The 23,517-nt window shown below is 35.1% G+C and overlaps 1 protein-coding gene across 1 annotated transcript; it reads left to right on the top strand.

Annotated features, from left to right (window-relative positions):
* Nucleotides 1–12,067: 12,067 nt before the first annotated feature.
* Nucleotides 12,068–13,024, top strand: LOC109676607 (olfactory receptor 10AG1-like). Its single transcript, XM_074055602.1, has one exon. The coding sequence runs from the start codon at nt 12,068–12,070 to the stop codon at nt 13,022–13,024; it is 957 nt and encodes a 318-aa protein (XP_073911703.1).
* The last annotated feature ends 10,493 nt before the right edge of the window (nt 13,025–23,517 follow it).

Below are 23,517 nucleotides of genomic sequence, written 5' to 3' on the forward strand. Positions count from 1 at the left end.
AGAGACCATTACTTTTGATGAACAGAAGCTTTTTAGCTTTATGAGGTCCCATTTATCTATGCTATCTCTTAGTTGATGTGCTGCTGGGGTTTCATTGAGAAAGTTCTTACCTATACCTACTAACTCCAGAGTATTTCCTACTCTTTCTTGTATCAACTTAAGAGTTTGGGGTCTGATATTAAGATCCTTGATCCATTTTGAGTTAATCTTGGTGTAGGGTGATATACATGGATCTAGGCACAATTAGGCTTATTATTTTTAAAATAATGTGAACACACCACATTGTCAAGGATATAGAAAAACTTAATCTCTCATGCCTTGCTATTGGTTGTGTCAAATGATGTAGCTATAAGGGAAGCAGTTTGGCTGTTTTGCAATATTTGAACATCAACCTAACATATATCCTAGGAACTCTACCCTTGTTATAAAATTGAAAGAATCAAGATGGTCAGACAAGGAATTGCACTTAAATGTTTGTAACAATACTATTTGAAATGTTGAAATTATCCCAATGTCTAGGAATAGATGCTCACATGCAACACGTTCACAAAAGGGAATATTATTCAATCACAAAGAGAATAACACAGCAATAAATGGTACAATACACATGAACTTCATTATCAAGCTAACAGAAAAAAAATCATACACAAAACATTCCCTACCATTCTGAGGGTCCCTTAGGTAAGGAGATAGTGTCAGACTCAGTGGCCCCAGCAACTACTGCCAACTACTAGGAACAGGCAAAACCACAACAGGCAGACAAAAATATGGAAGCCCCCCTCTAGTCTTCTGACCCAGATTTTTATACCTCTCTTTCTCCTTGTCATTTGTGTGAACCCCTTGCCCTGTGGCTTTCACTCCAATTCTTCAGAAAGCCTAAAAAACACTGTAAATAGGTCAAGCAAAGACACAAGTCTTTGCTATAATTAAAGTTGTGGTTTCATGTACATACTGCCTTACAAATCTCCATATTGACTCTGAATGGATCTTGTAAGGTAGTATCCTCCCTAGCCAACCTTTTCTAAAAACAGCCTTCCATTTTGTTCCTAAACTCCACAATCACATACAACCCATTAGCATAATCATTAAGCAGTATTGTAAAAAGAAAAAAAAAAACCTGACACCCCCAGTGTTCAGGCACTTGATTATTTGATTTAGCATCCTACCAACAGTTTCCACTGAAGGCATGCTTTCCTTTTCTTTTACTTGCTTCTAACAAACTTTGCACTGTGGAACCCCTCTGTGTGTCTGTACCTGAAATATTTGCTGAGAATGAAGAACCCATGATCAGTGCCTACTTACACAACACTTGTGCTGACAATTTTACCCAACATGACAGTCAAGAGAACTCCACAGAAAACTTAAGGTGAAATTCTTTCTTGGACATTCAGTAAATTTCAAGTCTTTCTTTCCTGAGCTTGATTGCTTCTGTCCTCCTCGCTTTCTTCTTATTGCACTCACTCCTTTATAATGGAACAAATGCATAAATTCAGTCCACATGGCTTGTCATGGCTCTCCTTCTATGGTGGCAGGGAAATTCTCCATGCCATACAGAGTCAAGTGACAGTCAGGCTGTGGCTCACATCATCTTCTTCAGTCTGGGAGAGTTTCAAGACTCTAACCATGCAGGGGCACGCTGTTCCTCTGTTCATTCCATAGCAGTTTCTCTTTCTCTGTCTCTCTTTCTCTCTCTCTCTCTGTCTCCAGTTCTGTTTTGATGATGAAAGGCACTCTTGTTGTACTTTGTGGCTATGAGTTACTCATCACCATTTAGAGCTACATGCCAGGTTAACTGGGACATGGACCCAGACAGATTGACTTAGGCCCACCTGCTCACTACAAGCAAAATGTCTGTACAGCTTAAAGTCATTCCCTTAAAGATTCATGCCAAATCTTGCTATAAAACATTCCATGTTTTTATTGAGCCCCAATCTATTTTTTTCTAAATAAATCCTGACTATATCCTTGCCTGGCACTTGCAAGTAATTCTCATGATTCTTTTGGAATTTTATTTCAATTACAGTGTGGGGAGGATATGTGTTTCCACTTTTGTCACTCTACCTTTCCCTGGGCAAATACTGCTTAATTTATCAAGACCATTTAAACAAATTGAGAGACCTTTCTACAACCTCATTTGGGAATCTCTGAACCTTCATTTCTATTTCTTGGTAACACATGTCAGGCCTTTGATCTATTATTTCCATACCCAATGGGACCACTATTGTCATCTAACCTTGAGTCTTATGTGAACCTTTTGCTAGGTTCACAAATTGGACAAATATAGCTACTCCAGGGCCAAATCCCTAGTCTCACAGGTTTTTCGTGCCTTAAATTAGCTGAAATGACTTCCAGTAGAGGAATTGGGACCTTGACTGTGTGCACATCCAAAAGGATGTCAAAAGCAGGGCACTCCAGCCTAGACTCTCTGTAGTAATTATTAGTCACCCTTTCTAGAGTAAGAAGAAGACTCTACACTCCAGGTAGTACCATTTCTAAGTTACAGTATGTACTGTGAGATGTCAAACTTAACAAAGTGCTGGTCACTTGGACACCAGCTTCTTTCCTGTCAGTGATTCTTCTGGGAGGGAGCAAGTCCCCTCTATTGTCCCCTTCTCTTTCTCAGTAAAGACCATGAGAAGCTCCCCTTCAATTCTGATTGATTCCCCCTGGAATATATCCTTAAACCCTGAAAACAGTTATCTAAGGGCTCCCTTACTAAGAAGATCCTAGTGTACTTTTGTGAGTTATATTTAGTCTTGAACTCAATAACAATTAGATAATAGAGATTTGGTCTGGAAAGGGAATTTTAAATTATACCACCATCCATCCTTTAGTTTATTTTGTATAAGAGAAGAAAATTGGTGTAAGATTCCTCAGATCTTTATGCAATTGAGAGATAAATCAGATACCTTTAAGTACTGCTTACTTGGAAATGTGTGATGCTAACAGGGATCACACACAACCCCCTTTTGGCCTCTATGGTCACAAGAAAATGGAAGACATGTCAATCTAAGTCCACAGGAGAGAATCCTGTGGTAGACCTCCTAGGTCTACAAATTTTCCTAGGGAGGATACTCCACCTCCCACCACCCTTGAATATCTACTGTGCCCCCTATAGAAATATCAGCTAAAGGACAAAGGCTCATAAGAGTGAATGGTTTCTTTACAATAGGGGATCTAAAATAATGCAGAGAGAAAATAGGCAGATTCTCTTAGGACCCAAGTAGATTTCTACAAGTATTTAGAGACAAAGTGCTCACTTTTGATTTCACCTGGAAAGAACAGTTTTTCTTTTTTTTCTTTTCCACTCTTCTTCTGATGAAGGGATTCACATTTGGTGCACAGTTCAGCAATATGCTGATGACCAACATTCTCTTAACATTCAGTTTCCCTTAGGAGCAAATGCTATGCCCAAGCACTGAACTACCCTACAATTAACACCCTTGTCAGCCAGGCAGTGCAATGGGTTCTAACAACAATTCAGTGTTTCCAGGAAGTAATGGAAAGATGTGCTAACAAGCAGGTTAATTTTGACAGGATAAAGAGGGTAACTTGAGGTCCAAATGAAAACCTGGCCCTCCATAAGTACAGTCTTACTAAAGCTCTTAAAAATATGCCAACACAAGTCTGGGTGCAGTAGCTCATACCTTTAATCACAAGTACTTGGAAGGCAAAGATCAAGAAAATTGTGGTTCGAGGTTAGAACAGGTAAAATTAGCCAGATCCGAGCTCAACCAAGAAGCTGGATCTGGTGGCTCATACCTGTTATTCTAGTTATGTGGAAAGTGTAAATAAGAAGATTGTGGTTCAGGCTGGCCTGGGAAAAACATGAGAATGGAGCAAAAATAATAGTAATAATAATAATAATAATAATAGCTAAAGCAAAATGGACTGGGCATAGACCTTGACTCTCAAAAAAGCCAAATAATTCTTTAAATTCACTTTGTCACTCAGCTCTGGATATACTCAGGAAGCTACAAAAGTCCAGGAAAGAGACTTCTGACCAGCTGAAAGAAAGTGTCTCAATCCAATGATTGCAAGAGTCATGTAAACGTTTAATGGAAGCATTGAGGAATTAAAAGAACCTTCTATCTTTCTAGTCTCATGCTGGATTTGTAAAGAATCTATTTTAAACCTTGTTATGTTCCTGAGCAGTGTATGTAGGTACTTTTTGCTTTTTTTGTTTTTCTTCATTTATTGTTGTGCTTAGTAAGGTACATTCTGGCATTTACAAAGGTTCTTACAATGTATCGAATATATCAGAGTTGAATTCTCCACCTCCCCATTCTCCTTCACCACACTCCCCGATTCCTGGAACACTTTCATGGGGTATCATTTTTATATTAATATACATTTGTATGCATTTACATACATGTGTGTGGAGGTTTTATAGGCAAGCTGAGGTTGGAAGGAAAAGGGCCATTTCCCTATTTTCTGTTATTGCTTTTTTCAGCAATAACATAACTCCCCTGTATGACTTCTGAGTTTCTTCTTCAGTGTCCCTGACAGTGGATGACTACGACTTCCATAGGATCCTGGATTGCCTGAAGTAAGTCCAGAATTTTAGGGCCATATCTAATGAGAGAATTTTTACAAGATAAAAATTCTCATTACCTCCAAGAACACCAGATGGGCAAATAGCAGTAGGAAGTCATGTTTAGAGTCAGTATAAACTTTTATCTTTTTGACTTTTTTTTTCCTTTTTGAGAGCCTGAGTAAGTTCTGATTTTTGGACAAAAGTTTCTGGTGGTAAATGTCCTGGATTCTATCACCTACCATTATCAGGCAGGATTTGAAGTACAGTAGTGCAGAGCAAGAAAACAAAACAGAAAGATCTCCATGTAGAAAAGGAGAAGAGTAGCCTGCCATACATGTGTCCATAGTCACCCAGGGCTTTTCCCTTCTGATGGAGATGATTATAGAGTGGACCAAAGAAGGCTTACAGTAGCCTCACTCAGACATGGACATCAGTAACACAAGACATCATCAAACAAGTAACGAACTTCTGCTTTATGACAGAACAATATATGGAACTCTTGTTTAGGACTCCATATCTGACACAGTCTGTGCAGAGGACGGAAACTTATCCAGATGAAGATTCACAAATACATTCACTCAAGGCCCTCCTTGTCAAGGATATAAATATCTTTTGGGTTTTTAGAAGTCCTGGAGGGTTTAGGAAATCCAAGTTCCAGTCTCACACTTGTGTGCCCAAATCTCCATATAATATGTCTCACAACTATTCCACTACTGCTAATTTTTTTAAATCATTTTTTGAACCTTATAATCATTAGTAGAGAAGTTTAAGAAAAAATTCAAAAATTTAAGAGATCTACTTTGATTTATTTTCTGTTTACTGTGTGGACTTGGAATTCTAGTTCTTTTTGTGTGTATAAAATATATAAAATATAAAGTATATATTGTATACTTCTCTTTGTATAAATTCCTGAGGGCGATCAGAAAGATCCATAATTAATCTTACATTTGAACTCTCAAACTCCACACATTGCCATTAGCCATCATTGGAATTACATTAAGATATTATATCACCATATCCTGTCACAGATCAGTGTTAATCCCTCCAGCATGGAGAATACCATCTGAAAAGATAGATAGAAAATGATCATGGGGGATTCATTGTTCAACTTCATTCCCTTACAGGAAATACAACAGAAAAGTATAAATACAACAAAATGATTTGGGTACAGAGAAGGAGAATGAAGAGGAAAAAGTGGCAAAAAGAGATATTCAGTGCACTTAGTATGACTTTTCCATTTTGTTACCAATCTTGCTATAACATGTTTTGTGTTTATTTTGTCTCACCAACTGTCTATTTCATTTGTCTTCATCAAATACTTTTCCTCACTGGGATGCAAGCGTCATAGAAGCTGAGTTATCAGGCCATTCCTTGTCATGACCACAACTAATAGCACCAGTGCACACTTTAATTAAAACATGAATCCTTCTGATTCCCCCCAGGGTTATATATATGAAAGAACAAAGAGCCTAGAATTTGAAGTTCATAATATGAGTGAAAAATCAGAAGCATTTCTGGAAACTCTGAAAAAGTTTCTTCCCCTATGTTTATTCTATACTAATGAGTAGGAAGCACATTTTAAGAACCCAAATTCAAGAAGTTGAATTCTTTAGGCATATTACAAGTGATGGAAGAATTCACAGATAGTATATGGGAATATTTTGTCAGACAAGGATAAGACCAAGGATTAGAATGCCAGAAGTGTTTCAAAAACTAAAATATGTGTGCTGAATGGGTTAATGGATTCTTGCAAACTATTATGTACTAAAGAGGTTAAAATAAATATTTACAAGATCCATTAAAATACAGAAAATTTTTGAATAATTCATAGATAGAGCAAGTCATTTAAGACAAAAACTAATTCATGTAACACGGACAACAAATAAGCTATTATTTAAGTAAAAAGTGATGATAAAGTAAATCATAAGAAAAATATAGAATTTAAATTGGATCACATTTATAAAATATGTTAATAATAATGAAAAATTCCAATTTGTGTAGACATGAAAAGTCAGAAAAAGGAATTTCTGAGCCAAAAGATAAGCTTTTAAAGGATAGCATAGCTTAAAAGAACATTATTTAACAATTGTTAGAAATGCTGCAAAAGAAGTTAACATGTTGTTAATATTAAACAAGATATGATTAATATAAGTTATATATGTATTTGCCTCAACTAAAAAACAAAACTAAGAACAAGAAACTATAAGATAAGTAGAATGAATGAATTCTGAAGAGAAAACTAGGTTCATGTATGTATGTTCAACATTTATCAGAAGCCTGGCACTATAGCAAGGCATGGGAAAGGTTGATCATGGCATTGAATTACAATCTTATAGAAGCAAGAAGCTCTGGTGTGCACGATAGGGTTATCATAGGTAACAATCACATTTCAAAATGCTAGGAGAAAGTGATTGGAAAGTTTCACCATAAAAGCATTATAACAATTTTAGGAGATAATATCTTTAACCTGATTTAAATATTATTTAATGTATGGAGCATTATATGGTAACACATTAGCATATGTACATCTTATATTTTTTCTTTATTAGTTAAAATAAATTAAAAATTGAAAACAGAATGAAAAAGGATGAAATTTTTTAAATTGCCTGTTTTCTTTTATATTCTTCACCTACAATCTGCTTATAAAACTTGGTGTTTGGAAACTTTATTCACACTCTATTAGATTTTAAAATGTTTCCAAAGGAGTCAATCCATCAGATAAAGAGCCCAGAACAGGTGCAAGCAAGGATATGAAATCCTCATAACACCTCTGTATCACTATTCTACATTGATGGTGAGTACTTTCAATGACAATAAATTCTCATCCCTGCACGGAGGAAGACGATTCTTCTGTAAAATTTATGCTGCATTTTAGTGTCCATGTTTCTACTATCATATTTTGCATGTCCAATTAATGTCAGCATCTAATTCACGGAGGCCAGGTGTGGGAGGCACATTATGACAAGTACAAAAATATAAGCCAGTCCCACCCAATCAAGATGCAGATACCCAGTGTGAATAAAGAGGTACCTCATAGAGCCCACAGGACATACATGGGTCTGAGTTGAGCATCTGAACTGAGAGAATGACTTGAAGCCAGGACTCAAATAGAGCATAAGGCATTATCTCCTCTTCTCCTACATAGATGATTGCAATACCTTCCTAACTAGTTTCTGGACTTCCATACTTGTTTTCAGTATTATATATTCTGTTCTTACTTCATATGGCCTTTCTCTGACATTTTACTACACACGATGGAGGGAAACACATATATATATATATATATGATTAGTTATTTGGAGATTTAAGTCACACAGATAAAACTTACTGAGAAAAACTTCCATGTTCTTTGTTCATGTTTTGTTACTTGAAACGGAGGTGTGCACCAGTTAAAAGACCAATGACTAGGATACAAGGAGAAAAGATATATTGTCAAGTAAAAACTTTACACTGAGAATCAAAAGGAAGTGATATTGGGAGATTTGGGGACATGCATTTGGAATAGTTAATGATTCCTGCATGAATAATGGGTCACTTTTCATAGGATGACACACTAGCTGAGTCTAGAAGATAAGCAGGAGTTGGGCAGGCAGAAGTCATAACCCGTCTACAGATAAAAATATCTCTTTGTCTTCAGAGCAGTGTAGCATAACACTTTATATTGTTACACATTTAATAAATGATCAATAAAAAACATTGAAAGTGTGAAGACATAATCACAGATTACAAAAGATTGTCAAAAATTCACTGCAGCAAAAATATTCACTCTACTTGTAGGTTGGTGTGATTGAATGACTGGTGGGTGGATGGTTGGCTGGTTTGGTATTTTGAGGGCAGGTTCTCACTTTCTAACTCAGACTAGCCTAGAAATCAGTATGTAGATCAGACTGGCCTTGAACTTGTGGTGTTCTTATATCAGTCCTCTAAGTGATTGGATTACAGGTGTATGCCAGACTGCTCCTGTTAGTTTTAGATACATCATTTCCCCATCATCATCTACAGAAAATAATCTCAATCTACCATGTTCTCTTTCCTAAACTTAGGTATTTTCCTTACTTAACTACCTATAAAAATCTCTCCAAAGCATGAATAGAGGCCTTTAATACATAAACAACCTAGATTATATATGAATTCTTAGAAAAAAATTTCTACCTTGCATTCTTTGAGGTTGAGAGCTGATATTTTTAAATGGCAGCTACCAGGAGCAAAAGTTAGAAAGCTGCTTGAAAAAAAATACCAAAGTACACATTGATAGGAGGAATAATCTCAAGGAATTTCTTGTACAACATGGTGATTACAGTTAACAATAAGGGTTATATTCTTGTACTGGGAATGTAATTTAGGACTTAGCCCATGCTAGACAAGCACTTTACCACTGAGCTACAGCCTCAGCCCAGAGACTGTATTCTTGAAAACTGCTGAGCATATGGATTTTAAGTGTTCTCATCACAAGAAATGATAAATATGTGAGGTAAGGCTTTTGTTAATTAGCTCTGTTTAGCCATTCTACAGTGTATGCATATCAAAACATCAGTTGTACAAAATTAATATATTCAATTTTTTATGAAAAATAAATTTTTTGATACAGTGCTTTAATTTCAGCCAATATCCCCAGATCTCATATTAGACAAAGACCAATTTTGTGATTTTTGAATGTGACATAAAATGTTTCCCAATTGGAGAACTTCTCTAGTCTCTGAAGGAGGATAGGATGGGGAAAAATCAAGGAGGAATGGCCAGGAGGCTAATGTCCTCAGACTGTATTCCACAGAGACAGATATGACAATAAAGAACTGATCCAATCAAAGACAACCTTGATTATTTCCTATGTTATAATATAATAAACAGATTCCCGAGCTTAAAGATTCAACGTGTCATGGAAAAGAGGCCTTCACAATGAATAAGGTTATTTCCTATCTAAAATGTGGCATAATGGAATTAAAAGTAAAGAATGTATTTCAAGGGCAAAGAAAAATGTTTGGATTTGTTATTTGAAAAATACAACTTCAACATTACATTATATAAGACAATTCTTTATAAAAGAAGAACCATTTAGTATTTTCTTCACAATATGCAAAAAGTGAGTAGTATCTTCTTTCCCTGATTATTTTATGATAGTGTATTTTTAATTTTATGAATCAAAAGCCATTAAATAAGGTACTTTCAACCAGATTAATCTATACATTACACTTTCTGAACTCAAAACATATAGGCTGTACCTATAAAGTAATTAGGTCCTCATTTTTATAATGATAATTGATATTATAGTGGACGTGGTATTACATTTCAGTTATGAAAGGTTATTTCTCAAATTTTTATTGATATTATTGAGAATATCAAATCCAAAATAATATTTTCTATTGAATTTATTCTGAAATCTATTTAGTTTTCATTTATAATATGGACTCTGACACTACACTACTAACATTGAATTCCTTTAGGTCACATCCAACTTCTACATATTTGCTCAAGTTACTTAAACTCTCTACACTCATCATGTAAAATGCAAACATAAGAGTATGTCCTTCATTCAGAATGCATTAAATGGGATAATACATTTAACATCAGTAACATGATGACCAAAATACATGATCAAAAATTGTCAATAACAGAGAAACAGTTCAACTACTCAGAGTGCTCTACTCTCTTCCAGGGATATACTAGTCGCTGCTAGAACAAACAAACAACAAAACTCGGTAATAATTGGTAAAGGATCATGCTTTCTTGATGGAGGAAAAAACTTTTCTGTAAGGATATTGGGAAACTAAACATTCTATGTGGGAGATGTCAAATATCACTAAATGATGATGGAAAGAATAGATCAAGTTTAGAAAAGAAAATGATGAAGGAAGATAATTTCTATTTCCTACATTAAGTACTATTTGAGTTGGATTTTTAAATTTGTTTTTTTACATTTATATAACAAATCTACTTTCTTTCTGAACTGACAAAATAAAAAAAGAGCCCAGTGACTTATAACAGTTTTCTTCAGTCATTTCTATTGGTTTTAGTGCAACACCATAAAATAACCTACTAATTTGGAGCCAACTATTTCTGCCACAATACTGCTCTGTACTTTCTCTTCTCATATAGATTGAGAAAAGGTTAATCAAAGGCAGGGCAAAAGAAAAACAGAATTTCAAAAGATAAAAAATTGCAGTGGGTGAAAAAATAATAAGTACAGAAAGTAAAATAATGACCATAAAAGCAATGCTTGATAAAGTTACAATTGCCTATGTTAAGTCAAAAAGTTAATATAGATAATGCTACTCATTGCTCAAAACAGTTTCCTGAGTTACATATCATTATTATTATTTCAAACATTTTTAAATAAGAAAAATTAAGCTCTTATAATTTTGATGACAGTCTGATATCCTAATATATCTCGTTTGAATTTTAAGACCCTTGATGTCAAGTTTTTGGTCAGTGAGTAGTTGAGTACAGTAAAATTGAGCAGGATTTCAGAGATCAGTGGGAGAGTTCTGCTATTTCTGCCATTATTCTTCATAAACATTTAAAAACCAATTACCTATATTGGCATCAGACCAGTTATTGGAGTAGAAAACTGAGAGAGAATTTGAAGGATTTTTTTTCTCCTCCTGAAGTGTATTTTTTTCCATATTAGTAAAAATAACAAAATGCTTCTGTCATATCATAAGATCTGACAAAGTCTCATATTAGCTGTAACTTTGTTAAGTAGTTGTATGACACTTAAAATAATGCTGTGTAATTTCTCTCTATAGAGTCATGCATATGAAATGTCATACATGAAGCCCGTCTGACTTAACCACTATTTCCTAAGATCTGTAAAGACAGAAACTGAGCCTTTATATGCTATTTTATTATTAATATCCTTAGTAGTTAACATCCTGTATGGCCCAATAAACTACAAGGTTTGTATTGATTGCTGTTTTATTATACAATCTAACATACCTGGATTCATTTTTTAAATTGTTTCTGTTGGTTTTTTAAAAGGATGATTTATGGAAGAAAAAAACATGTATTTATATCTATGTATGTATGCAGGTATATATGCATGTGTGTATTTATACATAAGAAGGATTACATAAAGTTTGGAGAAGATATAAAATGAGAAAATAATTGCCAAAATATGAAATGAAGGAGAAAAAGAAAAAGAAAAAGATTTTAAAAATAGCAAGATATGATGTTAAACATTGTATTAGATCTTATTTTATAGAACAGAATACCTTAAGCCTAAACTCCCTGAAATATTTTGTTCTTATTTCATTTTGTCTGTTGTGCTGTGTTGTATTATCACATACCCATACCCTTACTGTGAGCAACAGGAAAATATTGTAATGTTTCTCTCTCTTTTTGTGTCCTAGAAATTTGGGATATTGGATTTGAAGTGTATCACTAAAGATGTAAAACCAACAAAGAAATTTGATTTCATTTCTAATTGGACATCTATGCTTATCAGAGGACTTGACCCCATCAAGAGGTCCCATTTTGCAGTTCAACCCAGTGGACCAAAGTGACTTCTAAATCTTGAAATTTTATTGTTCATAGATGGAATTTACAGGACAAAATCCTCCACAGAGGAATCATATGACCCTGGTGGAGTTCATTTTAGTTGGCTTTTCTGATGTTCCTAATTTGCAAAGACTTCTTTTTGGGGTGTTTTTGATAATCTACATAATTATTCTGATAGGAAATAGCCTCATTATCATAATAACCAAGGTTGATCCTTCCCTCCAGATACACATGTACTTTTTCCTTGGAAATTTTTCTTTTTTGGGAATATGTTATGTGTCAGTCACTGTTCCCAGATTATTACAAGATCTCTGTAGACAAAATAGAAATATTTCCTTTCTGTCCTGTGCTACTCAAATGTATTTCTTTTTGGTTTTGGGAGCCACCGAGTGTTTCATTCTGACTGCAATGGCGTGTGACAAGTATGTTGCCATTTGCAACCCATTACTCTATCCTCTCATCGTGAACAGTAGTCTATGTACTCAACTGGCAGCCGGCTGTTGGACAAGTGGAGTTCCTAAACACATAGGGTTCACTTATTTCATCTTCTCTCCACCTTTCTGTGGATCTAAACAGTTGAACCACTTTTTCTGTGACATACCTGCAGTCCTCACACTAGCCTGTGTGGACACTTTTATGATTGAGATGTTGATTTATGTGATTGCTCTTCTAGTTGTCACTATCCCTTTTTTGATGATACTTGGATCTTATGTGAAAATAGTCTTAACTGTTTTAAAACTTCCATCTGCAACTGGGAGAGCCAAGTCCTTCTCCACCTGTTCTTCCCACCTCATGGTTGTGGCTATATTCTTTGGATCAGGCATCATTACTTATTTGAGACCAAAGTCCAGTCATTCAGCAAGAACAGACAAATTCCTTTCTCTCTTTTATACCATTGTAACTCCAATGTTTAATCCCCTGATATATTGTTTGAAAAACAAAGATGTTATGGTGGCATTGAAAAATTTTCTTCTGAAATGGATTGCATTATGACAAAAATAATGACTATAAATTTGGTTTTTATTTGTCATGTTTCTATGAATTAAATTTGCTTTTTATTCAATATTTTTAGAAGTTTAATAAGCTTCTTTTTTTTTTTCTGTACTGAGGCTTGAACTCAGGGCCTTCAACTGGAGCCACTTCACCAGCTCTATTTTTAGGAAGGGTATTTCTAGATAGGGTCTCACAAACTATTTGTCCTGTCTGGTTTTGAACCACAATCCCCCTGATCTCTGCTTCCTGAGTAGATAGAATTAAAGGCATAAACCACAGCACCTGGCCTTATTCTTAATTAATATTCTCATGTTTTTGTGCTTTTCACAAAATATTTAATTTTGGAGTGCAAACTCAGGACCTTGATAAGGTAGGTTAATGCTTCACCATTGTGCTACATCTCTAAACCCTCAGCCCTGCATTTATTTTTGAGCAGATTAATCTTAAACATTAATATTTTCTTATAGATATAAAAGCAAACACATGTGGAACTCAATCGAAGATACTGAAATATCTGAAATAAAATACTAGCATCGTCAAAGAGATCATTGTTCCTATTAATATATTTAAAATCCAGATAGTAACTAGATTTTACATTTCACAATAAGATTATCCATTTTTTTATCTTCATTGGCCAACATATTATCTGGAAAATAACACAATTTAATTAACTTTCTTAGATTTATTAGGTAGACTTATCAATCAAACAATTGACAAGTTTCTGGACAATCATAAACCTCCCTTAAAGAAGTGTACTTTTTATTGAGACACAAGAGTTATATATACTTATGGAGTCAATTATGATAACATGATACATGTATCTAGTGTGCAACAAACAAACCAGATAATAAATATTTCCATCTCTTTAAATATTAGCCATTTTATATGTGGGAATTTTTCTATTCTTTTGGTCTAGTAATTTTGAAATATGTCATAGATTGTTTTAACTTACTTTTTAACACATAGCAGAAAACATGCCAGAGAAATTCTCTCTGCAGGTAGCTCTGAGAGAAGGACAAGGTTTATCTAACAAGCCTAATGTTTTCTTTTCATTTACTAAGGAAGAATATGAGATATTCCAGGACATGTCCAAGGTCATGTCCATAATGAAGAATGGCTTCAGGAAAATTAAATTTTCAGGACCATGTCTGCCCCACATGAGTGTATTCTCCTGGGGCACAAAGAGAACAAGTTTGTTTTAAAGATTTCCCTATCTCTTTTCACTATAGCTGAAAAACTGTCCCATCACTGAGGACTGCATTTGTTTCCATAATGGGAAGTAGCAGGTACACAAAGGACTTAGAAGATACAAGAAAGATTTTTTGAAGAAGACCCAGCAGTTCATTCTCCCTCTAATGTGTATCTTTATCTGGATCCCTTCTTGAATTGTTTAGGTTCTTGCCAAGTGTAAAGTAAGAAGACACACAGCGAGAGGGAGCATAGAGAAGGCAATTTCAGATGGTCTCATGAAAAACTATATCTTGTATATTTAATAAACAGCAGACCTTGTGGATTTGGGGATGGGTCATTTTGTATTCCTTTGTATTAGATACTGACTTCTTTCTAGTATATTGGCTGTCACCAACAACGATGCTCTAATCTACTGCATTACAGCTCATATTCTACTTTTTGGGACTTTGTTCTTTACTTTTCTTCTTTTTCTCATTCTAGAATTTTCCCATTTACTATCTGCTTTCATTGCCTTTTCTCTGTTGAAGTCAGAGTTAAAAGATTCAAGAATGAATGGGAAACAGTCTTTAACCAAGACACCCCAATTATGAAAAGAGCATATCCAGACCATGGCATATAGGCTTCCCAGACTTTAGATTCTTGCTGTGAAAGACAGGTTAAGTTATATGAAAGGCTTACAGACAAAGGAAAAGCACTGATCTGCATGCATGTGTATTCAAATAATCTCAGAAGTGAACGGCAATGGTGTCAATGTCATGGACAGAGAAAAATAAAACTTGACTTCCTAGTCTCTAGACCTGACTGCTGTTGCTGTTTATAAGTGACATGGTTCATGGTATTTTGTTATGATTAACCGAATGCACTAGGAAAAGGGTAGAAAAAGTTTTAAATTTTGAAGTATTTTGTTTGAGAAAAATAAAATATATTTTATTGGAAGGTAATTTATGTTGAGAAAATGAAAATGTCTAATATTTTATTGCTTTTCTGTTCAAGTATCTTTTCTGAATGTTTTTATTTTTTTAGGGTAATACAAGTGATAGGGGTATTTAATTTTTTGTTTACTTATTTATTTTTATTTGTTTATTAATATGTGCTACATTGTTTGGGCTATTTCTCCCCCATGCCTCCAACTCTCTCCCCCACCCCCACCCTCTCCCTCCCACTCCTCTCTCTTCCAGGCAGAACCTGTTCTGCCCTCTTCTCTAATTTCATTAAAAACAATATGTAAACAATAACAAGAAAGACAGCATTTTTGTTAGTTTAACATAAGGGTAGCTATACAGAGAGATTCTTAGCATTCCTTCTATGCATATATGTATTACTACCCAAATTGATTAATCTTTTCCAGATCTCTTCACTACTTTCTGGTCACCTTTCCATAGTGAGCTCTGTCGCTTTAAGTTTATTATATTAGCTCCTCTGTAGTGGACACATAAACACTTTCAAGTTTAGGGTTTCTTATCTTTCCCTATTCTTCATGTATGTGTTCTCCCCTTAGTATGTTACCAACGTCAAATAATATTAATGTATTTTTTTAGGTCTAAAGTCCAGATATGAAGGATAACATACGATTTTTGGCCTTTAGAGCCAGGGTAACTTCACTTAAGATGATGTTCTCCATTTCTATCCATTTACTTGTGAATAAAGATTTAATTCTTTATCATGGTTGGGTAAAATTCCATTCTGTACAAATACCACATATTCTTAATCCATTCATCACTAATGGGGCATCTTGGCTGTTTCCATAACTTGACTATTGTGAATAGTGCTGCAATAAACATGGATGTTCAGGTACCTATGGAATAACCTGAGTCACATTCCTTTGGATATATCCCTAGGAGTGGGATTGCTGGATATATGGCAGATCAATGTTTATTTTTTTAAGTACCCTCCATATTGTTTTCCAGACTGGTTGTACTACCTTGCATTCCCACGAACAGTGTATATTTGTTGTAGTAGGTGTTCTTGAAGCTAGCCATTCTAACAGGAGTAAGGTGGAATCTTAGTGTGGTTTTGATATACATTTCCTTTATGGCCAGGGATGGTGAGCATGTTTTCATGTGGTTTTTGGCCATTAGATTTCTTCTATTGAAAAAGTTCTATTTAATTCAGTTGCCCATTTCTTTATCAGCTCATTGATTTTTTTGGGGGTGGTTAGTTTTTTGAGCTCTATGTACATTCTGGTTATCAGTCCTTTGTCTGATGTATAGCAAGCAAATATTTTTTCCCACTCGGTGAGTGTTCTCTTTAACTTAGAGACCATTTCTTTTGTTGGTCAGAAGCTTTTATGCAGTCCCATTTGTCCATCCTTTCTCTTAGCTGCTGATTTGCTGGGGTTCTATTGAGGAAGTCCTTGCCTATACCTATTGCTTGCAGAGTATTCCCTGTTCTTTTCTTAATTAACTTCGGAGTATCAGGTCTGATATTAATTAAGGTCCTTGATCCATTTTGAGTTGATACTAGTAGAGAGTGATAAACATGGATTTAGTTTCACTTTCTGAAGGCAGATAACCACTTTTCCCAGCAACATTTGTTGAAGAGACTGTCTATTTCCATCATATATTTTTGGTGCCTCTGACAAAAATAAGGTGGGCATAGCTGCGTGGATTCATATCCAGGTCTTTTATTCTGTTCCACTGGTCTTCATGTCTGTTTTTGTGCCAGTACCATGCTGTTTTTATTACTATTGCTTTGTAATATAGTTTGAAGCTGGGTATTGTGATAACTCCAGCAGTGTTCTTTTTGCTGAGTATTGCCTTGGCTATTTGCGGGTCTCTTGTGTTTCCAAATGAACTTCAGGGTAGATTTTTCAATCTCTGTGATGAAAGTCATTGGGATTTTGATGTGAATTGCATTGAACACGTAGATTTCTTTTGGTAGTATAGCCATTTTTACTATGTTGATTCTACCAATCAATGAGCATGGAAGATCTTTCCACTTTCTGTAGTCTTCCTCTACCTCTTTCTTCAGAGGTTCATAGTTCTCCTTGTAGAGGTCATTCACATACTTTGTTAAGTTTACTGCTAGGTATTTGATTTTTTTGAGGCTATTGTAAATAGAATTGTTTTCCTATATTCTTTTCCAATTTGTTCATTGTTGGTATACAGAAAGGCTAATAATTATTTTAAGTTGATTTTGTATCCTGCCACCTCGCTGTAGCTGTTTATGGTGTCTAGGAGATTGTAGGTAGAGCTTTTGGGTCTTTGTGGTGTACGATCATGTTGTCTGCAAATAGGGATATTTTAACAGTTTCTTTACCTGTTTTTATTCCTTTTATTTCTTCTTCTTGCCTTATTGCCCTAGCTAGGAATTCCAGGGCTGCCTTGAATAGTGGCAGAGAGAGCGGGAATCCTTGCTTCATTCCTCATATTAGGGAAAATGATTTCAGTTTTTCTCCATTAAGTATTATGTTGGCTATAGGTTTGTCATATAGCAGCCTTTATAATATTGAGGTACAGTCCTTCTATTCCTAATTTTCTTAGAGCTTTTATCATGAAGTGGTGTTGGATCTTATCACAGGCTTTTTCTGGATCAATTGAGATGATGAAGTAGTTTTTGTCTTTGCTTCTATTAATGTGCTGTATTACATTTATAGATTTGCGTATGTTGAACCACTTCTGCATCCCAGGGATGAAGCCTACTTTGTCATGGTGAATGATCTTTCTGACATGTTGTTGGATTCAGATCAATATTATTTTATTGAGGACTATTGCATCAATGTTAATGAGGATATTGGCCTATAGGTCTCCTTTTTGAATGTGTCTTTGTCTGGTTTTGGGATGGGTCTAATTCTGGCATCATAGAATGAATTAGGCAGTGTTCTTTCCCTTTCTATATCATGAAAAAGTTTAAGGACAGTTGGTATTAGTTCTTCTTTCAAGGTACAATAGAATTCAGCAGAGAATCCATCAGACTTTTCTTTTTTTGAGAGACCATTTATTGCTGCTTCAATTTTATTTTGTGTTATAGATCCATTTAGGAGGTTAATATCCTCTTCACTCAATCTTGGATGGTCATAAGTATCTAGAAATTTGTCTATTTCTTTGAGATTATCAATTGTATTGGAATATAGGTTCGCAAATTAGTCTCTGATAATTCCCTGGATTTCCATGATGTTTGTTGTTATCTCTCCTTTTGCATTTTTGATTTTATTGATTTGAGTTTTTTTCTCTCCTCATATTAGTCAGATTTGCCAGGGATCTGTCAATATTGTTTATTTTTTCAAAGAACCAGCTTTTTGTTTAATTGATTCTTTTTATGGTTTTGTTTGTTTCTATTTTATTGATTTCAACCCTTATTTTTATTATTGCTCTCCTGCTTGTTTTAGGCTTTGCTTGTTCTTGTTTTTCTAGGAGTTTGATATGTAGCATTAGGTCACTGATTTGAAATCTTTCTGTCTTTTTCATATATGTACTCATTGCTATAAACTTTCCTCTTAGGACTGCCTTTGCAGTATCCCATAGGTTCTGGTAGGTGGTACTCTCATTTTCATTAACTTCTAGGATCCTTTTAATTTCATCTTTTATTTCACTGATGACCCAATGATTATTGAGCAATGTGATAATTGTTTGCATATTTTCTGCTGTTGTTTTTGTTGTTGAATTCTAGTTTTAATGCATTGTGATCAGATAGAATGCAAGGGATTATTTCCATTTTCTTATATTTGCTGAGGCTTTCTTTGTGCTCTAAGATATGGCCAATTTTGGAGAAAGTTCCTTGGTCTGCTGAAAGAAAGTATATTTTACAAATGTTGGTTGAATGGACATCAGACAGGTCCATTTGATCTATGGTATTTTCTAGTTCTATAATTTCTTCATCGATTTTTTGTTTGGCTGACCTATCTATTGGTGATGGGAGATATTAAAGTCTCCTACTACCAATGGAGTCTATATGTGCTTTTAAGTCCCTTAAAGTATGTTTGATGAAATTGGGTGCACTGAGATTGGGTGCATATATATGTTCATAATTGTTACTTCCTTTTGATATATTTCTCCATTTATTAGTATGAAGTGTCCTTCTTTACCTTGTTTGATCAATGTAACTTTGAAGTTTACTTTGTCTGATGTAAGTATTGCTATTCCTGCCTGTTTTTGTGGGCCATTGGGTTGGTAAATCATCTTCCAACCTTTTCTTCTGAATCACTGTTTGTTTTTTTCGATGAGATGGGTCTCCTGGAAACAACAGCTTGCTGGATCTTCCTTTTTAATCCAGTTTGTCAAATGGTGTCTTTTTTAAATTTTATTATTCATATGTGCATACAAGGCTTGGGTCATTTCTCCCCTCTCTGCCCTCTCCTCCCCTCTGCCCGCACCCCCTCTCTTACCACCCACTCTGCCCCCTCCCTCTCCCCACCAGCCCCTCAATACCCAGCAGAAACTATTTTACCCTTATCTCTAATTTTGTTGTAAAGAGAATATAAGCAATAATAGGAAGGAACAAGTGTTTTTGCTTGTTGAGAGAATGATAGCTATGCAGGGAATTGACTCACAATAATTTCCTGTGCATGTTTATTACCCTCTAGGTTAATTCTTTTTGATCTAACCTTTCTCTAGTTCCTGGTCCCCTTTTCCTATTGGCCTCAGTTGCTTTTAAGGTATTTGCTTTAGTTTCTCTGCATTAAGGGCAACAAATGCTAGCTACTTTTTTAGGTGTCTTACTATCCTCACCCCTTCCTTGTGTGCTCTCGCTTTTATCATGTGCTCAAAGTCCAATCTCCTTGTTGTGTTGGCCCTTGATCTAATGTCCACATATGAGGGAGAACATACGATTTTTGGTCTTTTGAGCCAGGCTAACCTCACTCAGAATGATGTTCTCCAATTCCATCCATTTACCAGCGAATGATAACATTTCATTCTTCTTCATGGCTGCATAAAATTCCATTGTGTATAGATACCACATTTTCTTAATCCATTTGTCAGTGGTGGGGCACCTTGGTTGTTTACATAACTTGGCTATGGTGAATTGTGCCACAATAAACAAGGGTGTGCAGGTGACTCTGGAGTAACCTGTGTCACAGTCTTTTGGGTATATCAACAAGAGTGATATTGCTGGATCAAATGGCAGATCAATATTTAGCTTTTTAAGTAGCCTCCAAATATGTTTCCAGAGTGGTTGTACTAGTTTATATTTCCATGAACAGTGTAAGAGTGTTCGTTTTTCCCCGCATCCTCACCAACCCCTGTTGTTAGTGGTGCTGCTAATGATGGCTATTACAACAGGGGTGAGGTGGAATCTTAGTGTGGTTTTACTTTGCATTTTCTTTATTGCTAGAGATGGTGAGCATTTTTTCATGTGTTTTTGGGCCATTTGAATTTCTTCTTTTGAGAAATTTCTGTTTAGTTCACTTGTGCATTTCTTTATTGGTTCATTAGTTTTGGGAGAATTTAGTTTTTTAAGTTCCCTATATATTCTGGTTATCAGTCCTTTGTCTGATGTGTAGCTGGCAAATATTTTCTCCCACTCTGTGGGTGGCCTCTTCATTTTAAAGACCATTTCTTTTGATGAACAGAAACTTTTTAGTTTTATGAGGTCCCATTTATCTATGCTATCTCTTAGTTGCTGTGCTGCTGGGGTTTTGTTGAGAAAGTTCTTACCTATACCTACTAACTCCAGAGTATTCCTACTCTTTACTGTAACAACTTTGGAGTTTGTGGTCTGATATTAAGGTCCTTGATCCATTTTGAGTTAATATTGGTATAGGGTGATATACATGGATCCACTTTCATATTTTTGCAGACTGCTAACCAGTTTCCCAGCAGTTTTTGTTGAAGAGGCTGCTTTTTCTCCAATGTATATTTTTAGCTCCTTTGTCAAAGACAAGTTGGTTATAGTTGTGTGGCTTCATATCTAGGTCCTCTATTCTGTTCCACTGGTCTTCATGTCTGTTTTTTGTGCCAGTACCATGCTGTTTTTATTGTTATTGCTTTGTAATATAGTTTGAAGTCAGGTATCGTGATACCTCCAGCATTGTTCTTTTGACTGAGTATTGCCTTGGCTATTGGTGACCTCTTCTATTTCCATATAAATTTCACCGTAGAATTGTCAATCTCTTTAATGTATTTCATTGGAATTTTGATGGGAATTGCATTAAACATGTAGATTACTTTTGGGAGTATTGACATTTTTAGTATATTGATTCTACCAATCCATGAGCATGGGAGATCTCTCCACTTTCTATAGTCTTCCTCGATCTCTTTCTTCAGAAGTTTATAGTTTTCCTTGTAGAGGTCATTCACATATTTTGTTAGGTTTACACCTAGGTATTTGATTTTGTTTGAGGCTATTGTAAATGGAATTGTTTTCATACATTCTTTTTCAGTTTGCTCACTGTTAGTGTATAGAAATACTAATGATTTTTCTATGTTGATTTTATATCCTGCTACCTTGCTATAGCTATTGATAATGTCTAGAAGCTTCTGAGTAGAGTTTTTTGGGTCTTTAATGTATAGGATCATGTCATCTGCACATAGGGATATTTTGACAGTTTCTTTACCTATTTGTATTCCTTTTATTCCTTCTTCTTGCCTAATTGCTCTGGCTAGGAATTCCAGTACTGTGTTGAATAGCAGTGGAGATAGTGGTCATTCTTGTCTGGTTCCTGATTTTAAAGGGAATGGTTTCAGTTTTTCTCCATTAAGTATAATGCTGGCTGTAGGTTTGTCATATATAGCTTTTATAATGTTGAGGTACTTTCCTTCTAGTCCTAGTTTTCTTAGAGCTTTTATCATGAAATGGTGTTGGATCTTATCAAAGTCTTTTTCTGCATCTATTGAGATGACCAAGTGGTTTTTGTCTTTGCTTCTGTTAATGTACTTTATTACATTTATTGATTTTCATATGTTGAACCACCCCTGTATCACTGGGATGAAGCCTACTTGGTCATGGTAAATAATCTTTTTGATGTGTTGTTGAATTTGGTTTGCCATTATTTGTTGAGGATTTTTGCATCATTGTTCATTAAGGAGATTGTCCTATAGTTCTCCTTTTTGGAGGTATCTTTGACTGGTTTTAGGATAAGTGTAATACTGGCTTCACAAAATGTGTTTGGCAGTTTTCTTTCCCTTTCTATTTCATGGAACAGTTTAAGGAGGGTTGGTATCAGTTCTTCTTTAAAGGTCTGATAGAATTCAGCAGAGAATCCATCAGGTCCTGGACTTTTCTTTTTGGGGAGACTCTTGATTGCTGCTTCAATTTCATTTTGTGTTATAGATCTATTCAGGTGATTAATTTCCTCTTGGTTCAGTTTTGGATGATCATATGTATCTAGAAATCTGTCCATTTCTTTAAGATTTTCAAATTTATTTGAATATAGGTTCTCGAAGTAGTCTCTGATGATTTCCTGGACTTCCATGGTGTTTGTTGTTATCTTCCATTTTGCATTCCTGCTTCTATTAATTTGGGTTTTTTCTTTCCCCATTGTAGTCAGGTTTGCCAGGGGTCTATCGATCTTGTTTATTTTTTCAAAGAACCAACTTTTTGTTTCATCAATTCGTTGTATGGTTTTTTTTATTTCTATTTCATTGATTTCAGCTCTTATTTTTATTATTTCTCTCCTATTTGTTTTGGGATTTACTTCTTCTTGTTTTTCTAGGAGTTTGAGATGTATCATTAGGTCATTGATTTGGGATCTTTCAGTCTTCTTAATATATGCACTCATGGCTATAAACTTTCCTCTCAGGACTGCCTTAGCTGTGTTCCATTGGTCCCGGTAGGTTGTGTGTTCATTTTCATTGACTTCCAGGAACTTTTTTTTATTGTTTTATTATTCATATGTGCATACAAGGCTTTGGTCATTTCTCCCTCCTGCCCTCACCCCCTCTCTTACCACCAACTCTGCCCCGTCCCTCCCCCCCAACATCCCCTCAACACCCAGAATAAACTATTTTGCCCCTATCTCTAATTTTGTTGAAGAGAGAGTATAGGCAATAATAGGAATGAACACATGTTCTTGGTTGAGATAAGGGTAGCTATACAGGGAGTTGACTCACATTAATTTCCTGTACGTGTGTGTTGCCTTCTAGGTGGGTTGTGGTTTCATTTTCATTGACTTCCAGGAACTTTTTAATTTCTTCTTTTATTTCATTAATGATCCATTTTTCATTAAGTAATGAGTTATTTAGTTTCCAGATGTTTGCATGTTTTTTGTCTTTACTTTTATTGTTGAGTTCTACTTTTACTGCATTGTGATCAGATAGTATGCATGGTATAATTTCTATTTTCATATATTTGCTGAGACTTGCTTTGTGCATTAGGATATGATCTATTTTGTAGAAGGTTCCATGGGCTGCTGAGAAGTATGTATA

The sequence above is a fragment of the Castor canadensis genome, chromosome 1, assembly GCF_047511655.1.
Source record: "Castor canadensis chromosome 1, mCasCan1.hap1v2, whole genome shotgun sequence".
Classification (NCBI taxonomy): Eukaryota; Metazoa; Chordata; class Mammalia; order Rodentia; family Castoridae; genus Castor; species Castor canadensis.

Excerpts from the sequence above, each read along its gene's own strand:
- LOC109676607 (XM_074055602.1), top strand. The coding sequence starts at position 12,068 with ATGGAATTTACAGGACAAAATCCTCCACAGAGGAATCATATGACCCTG.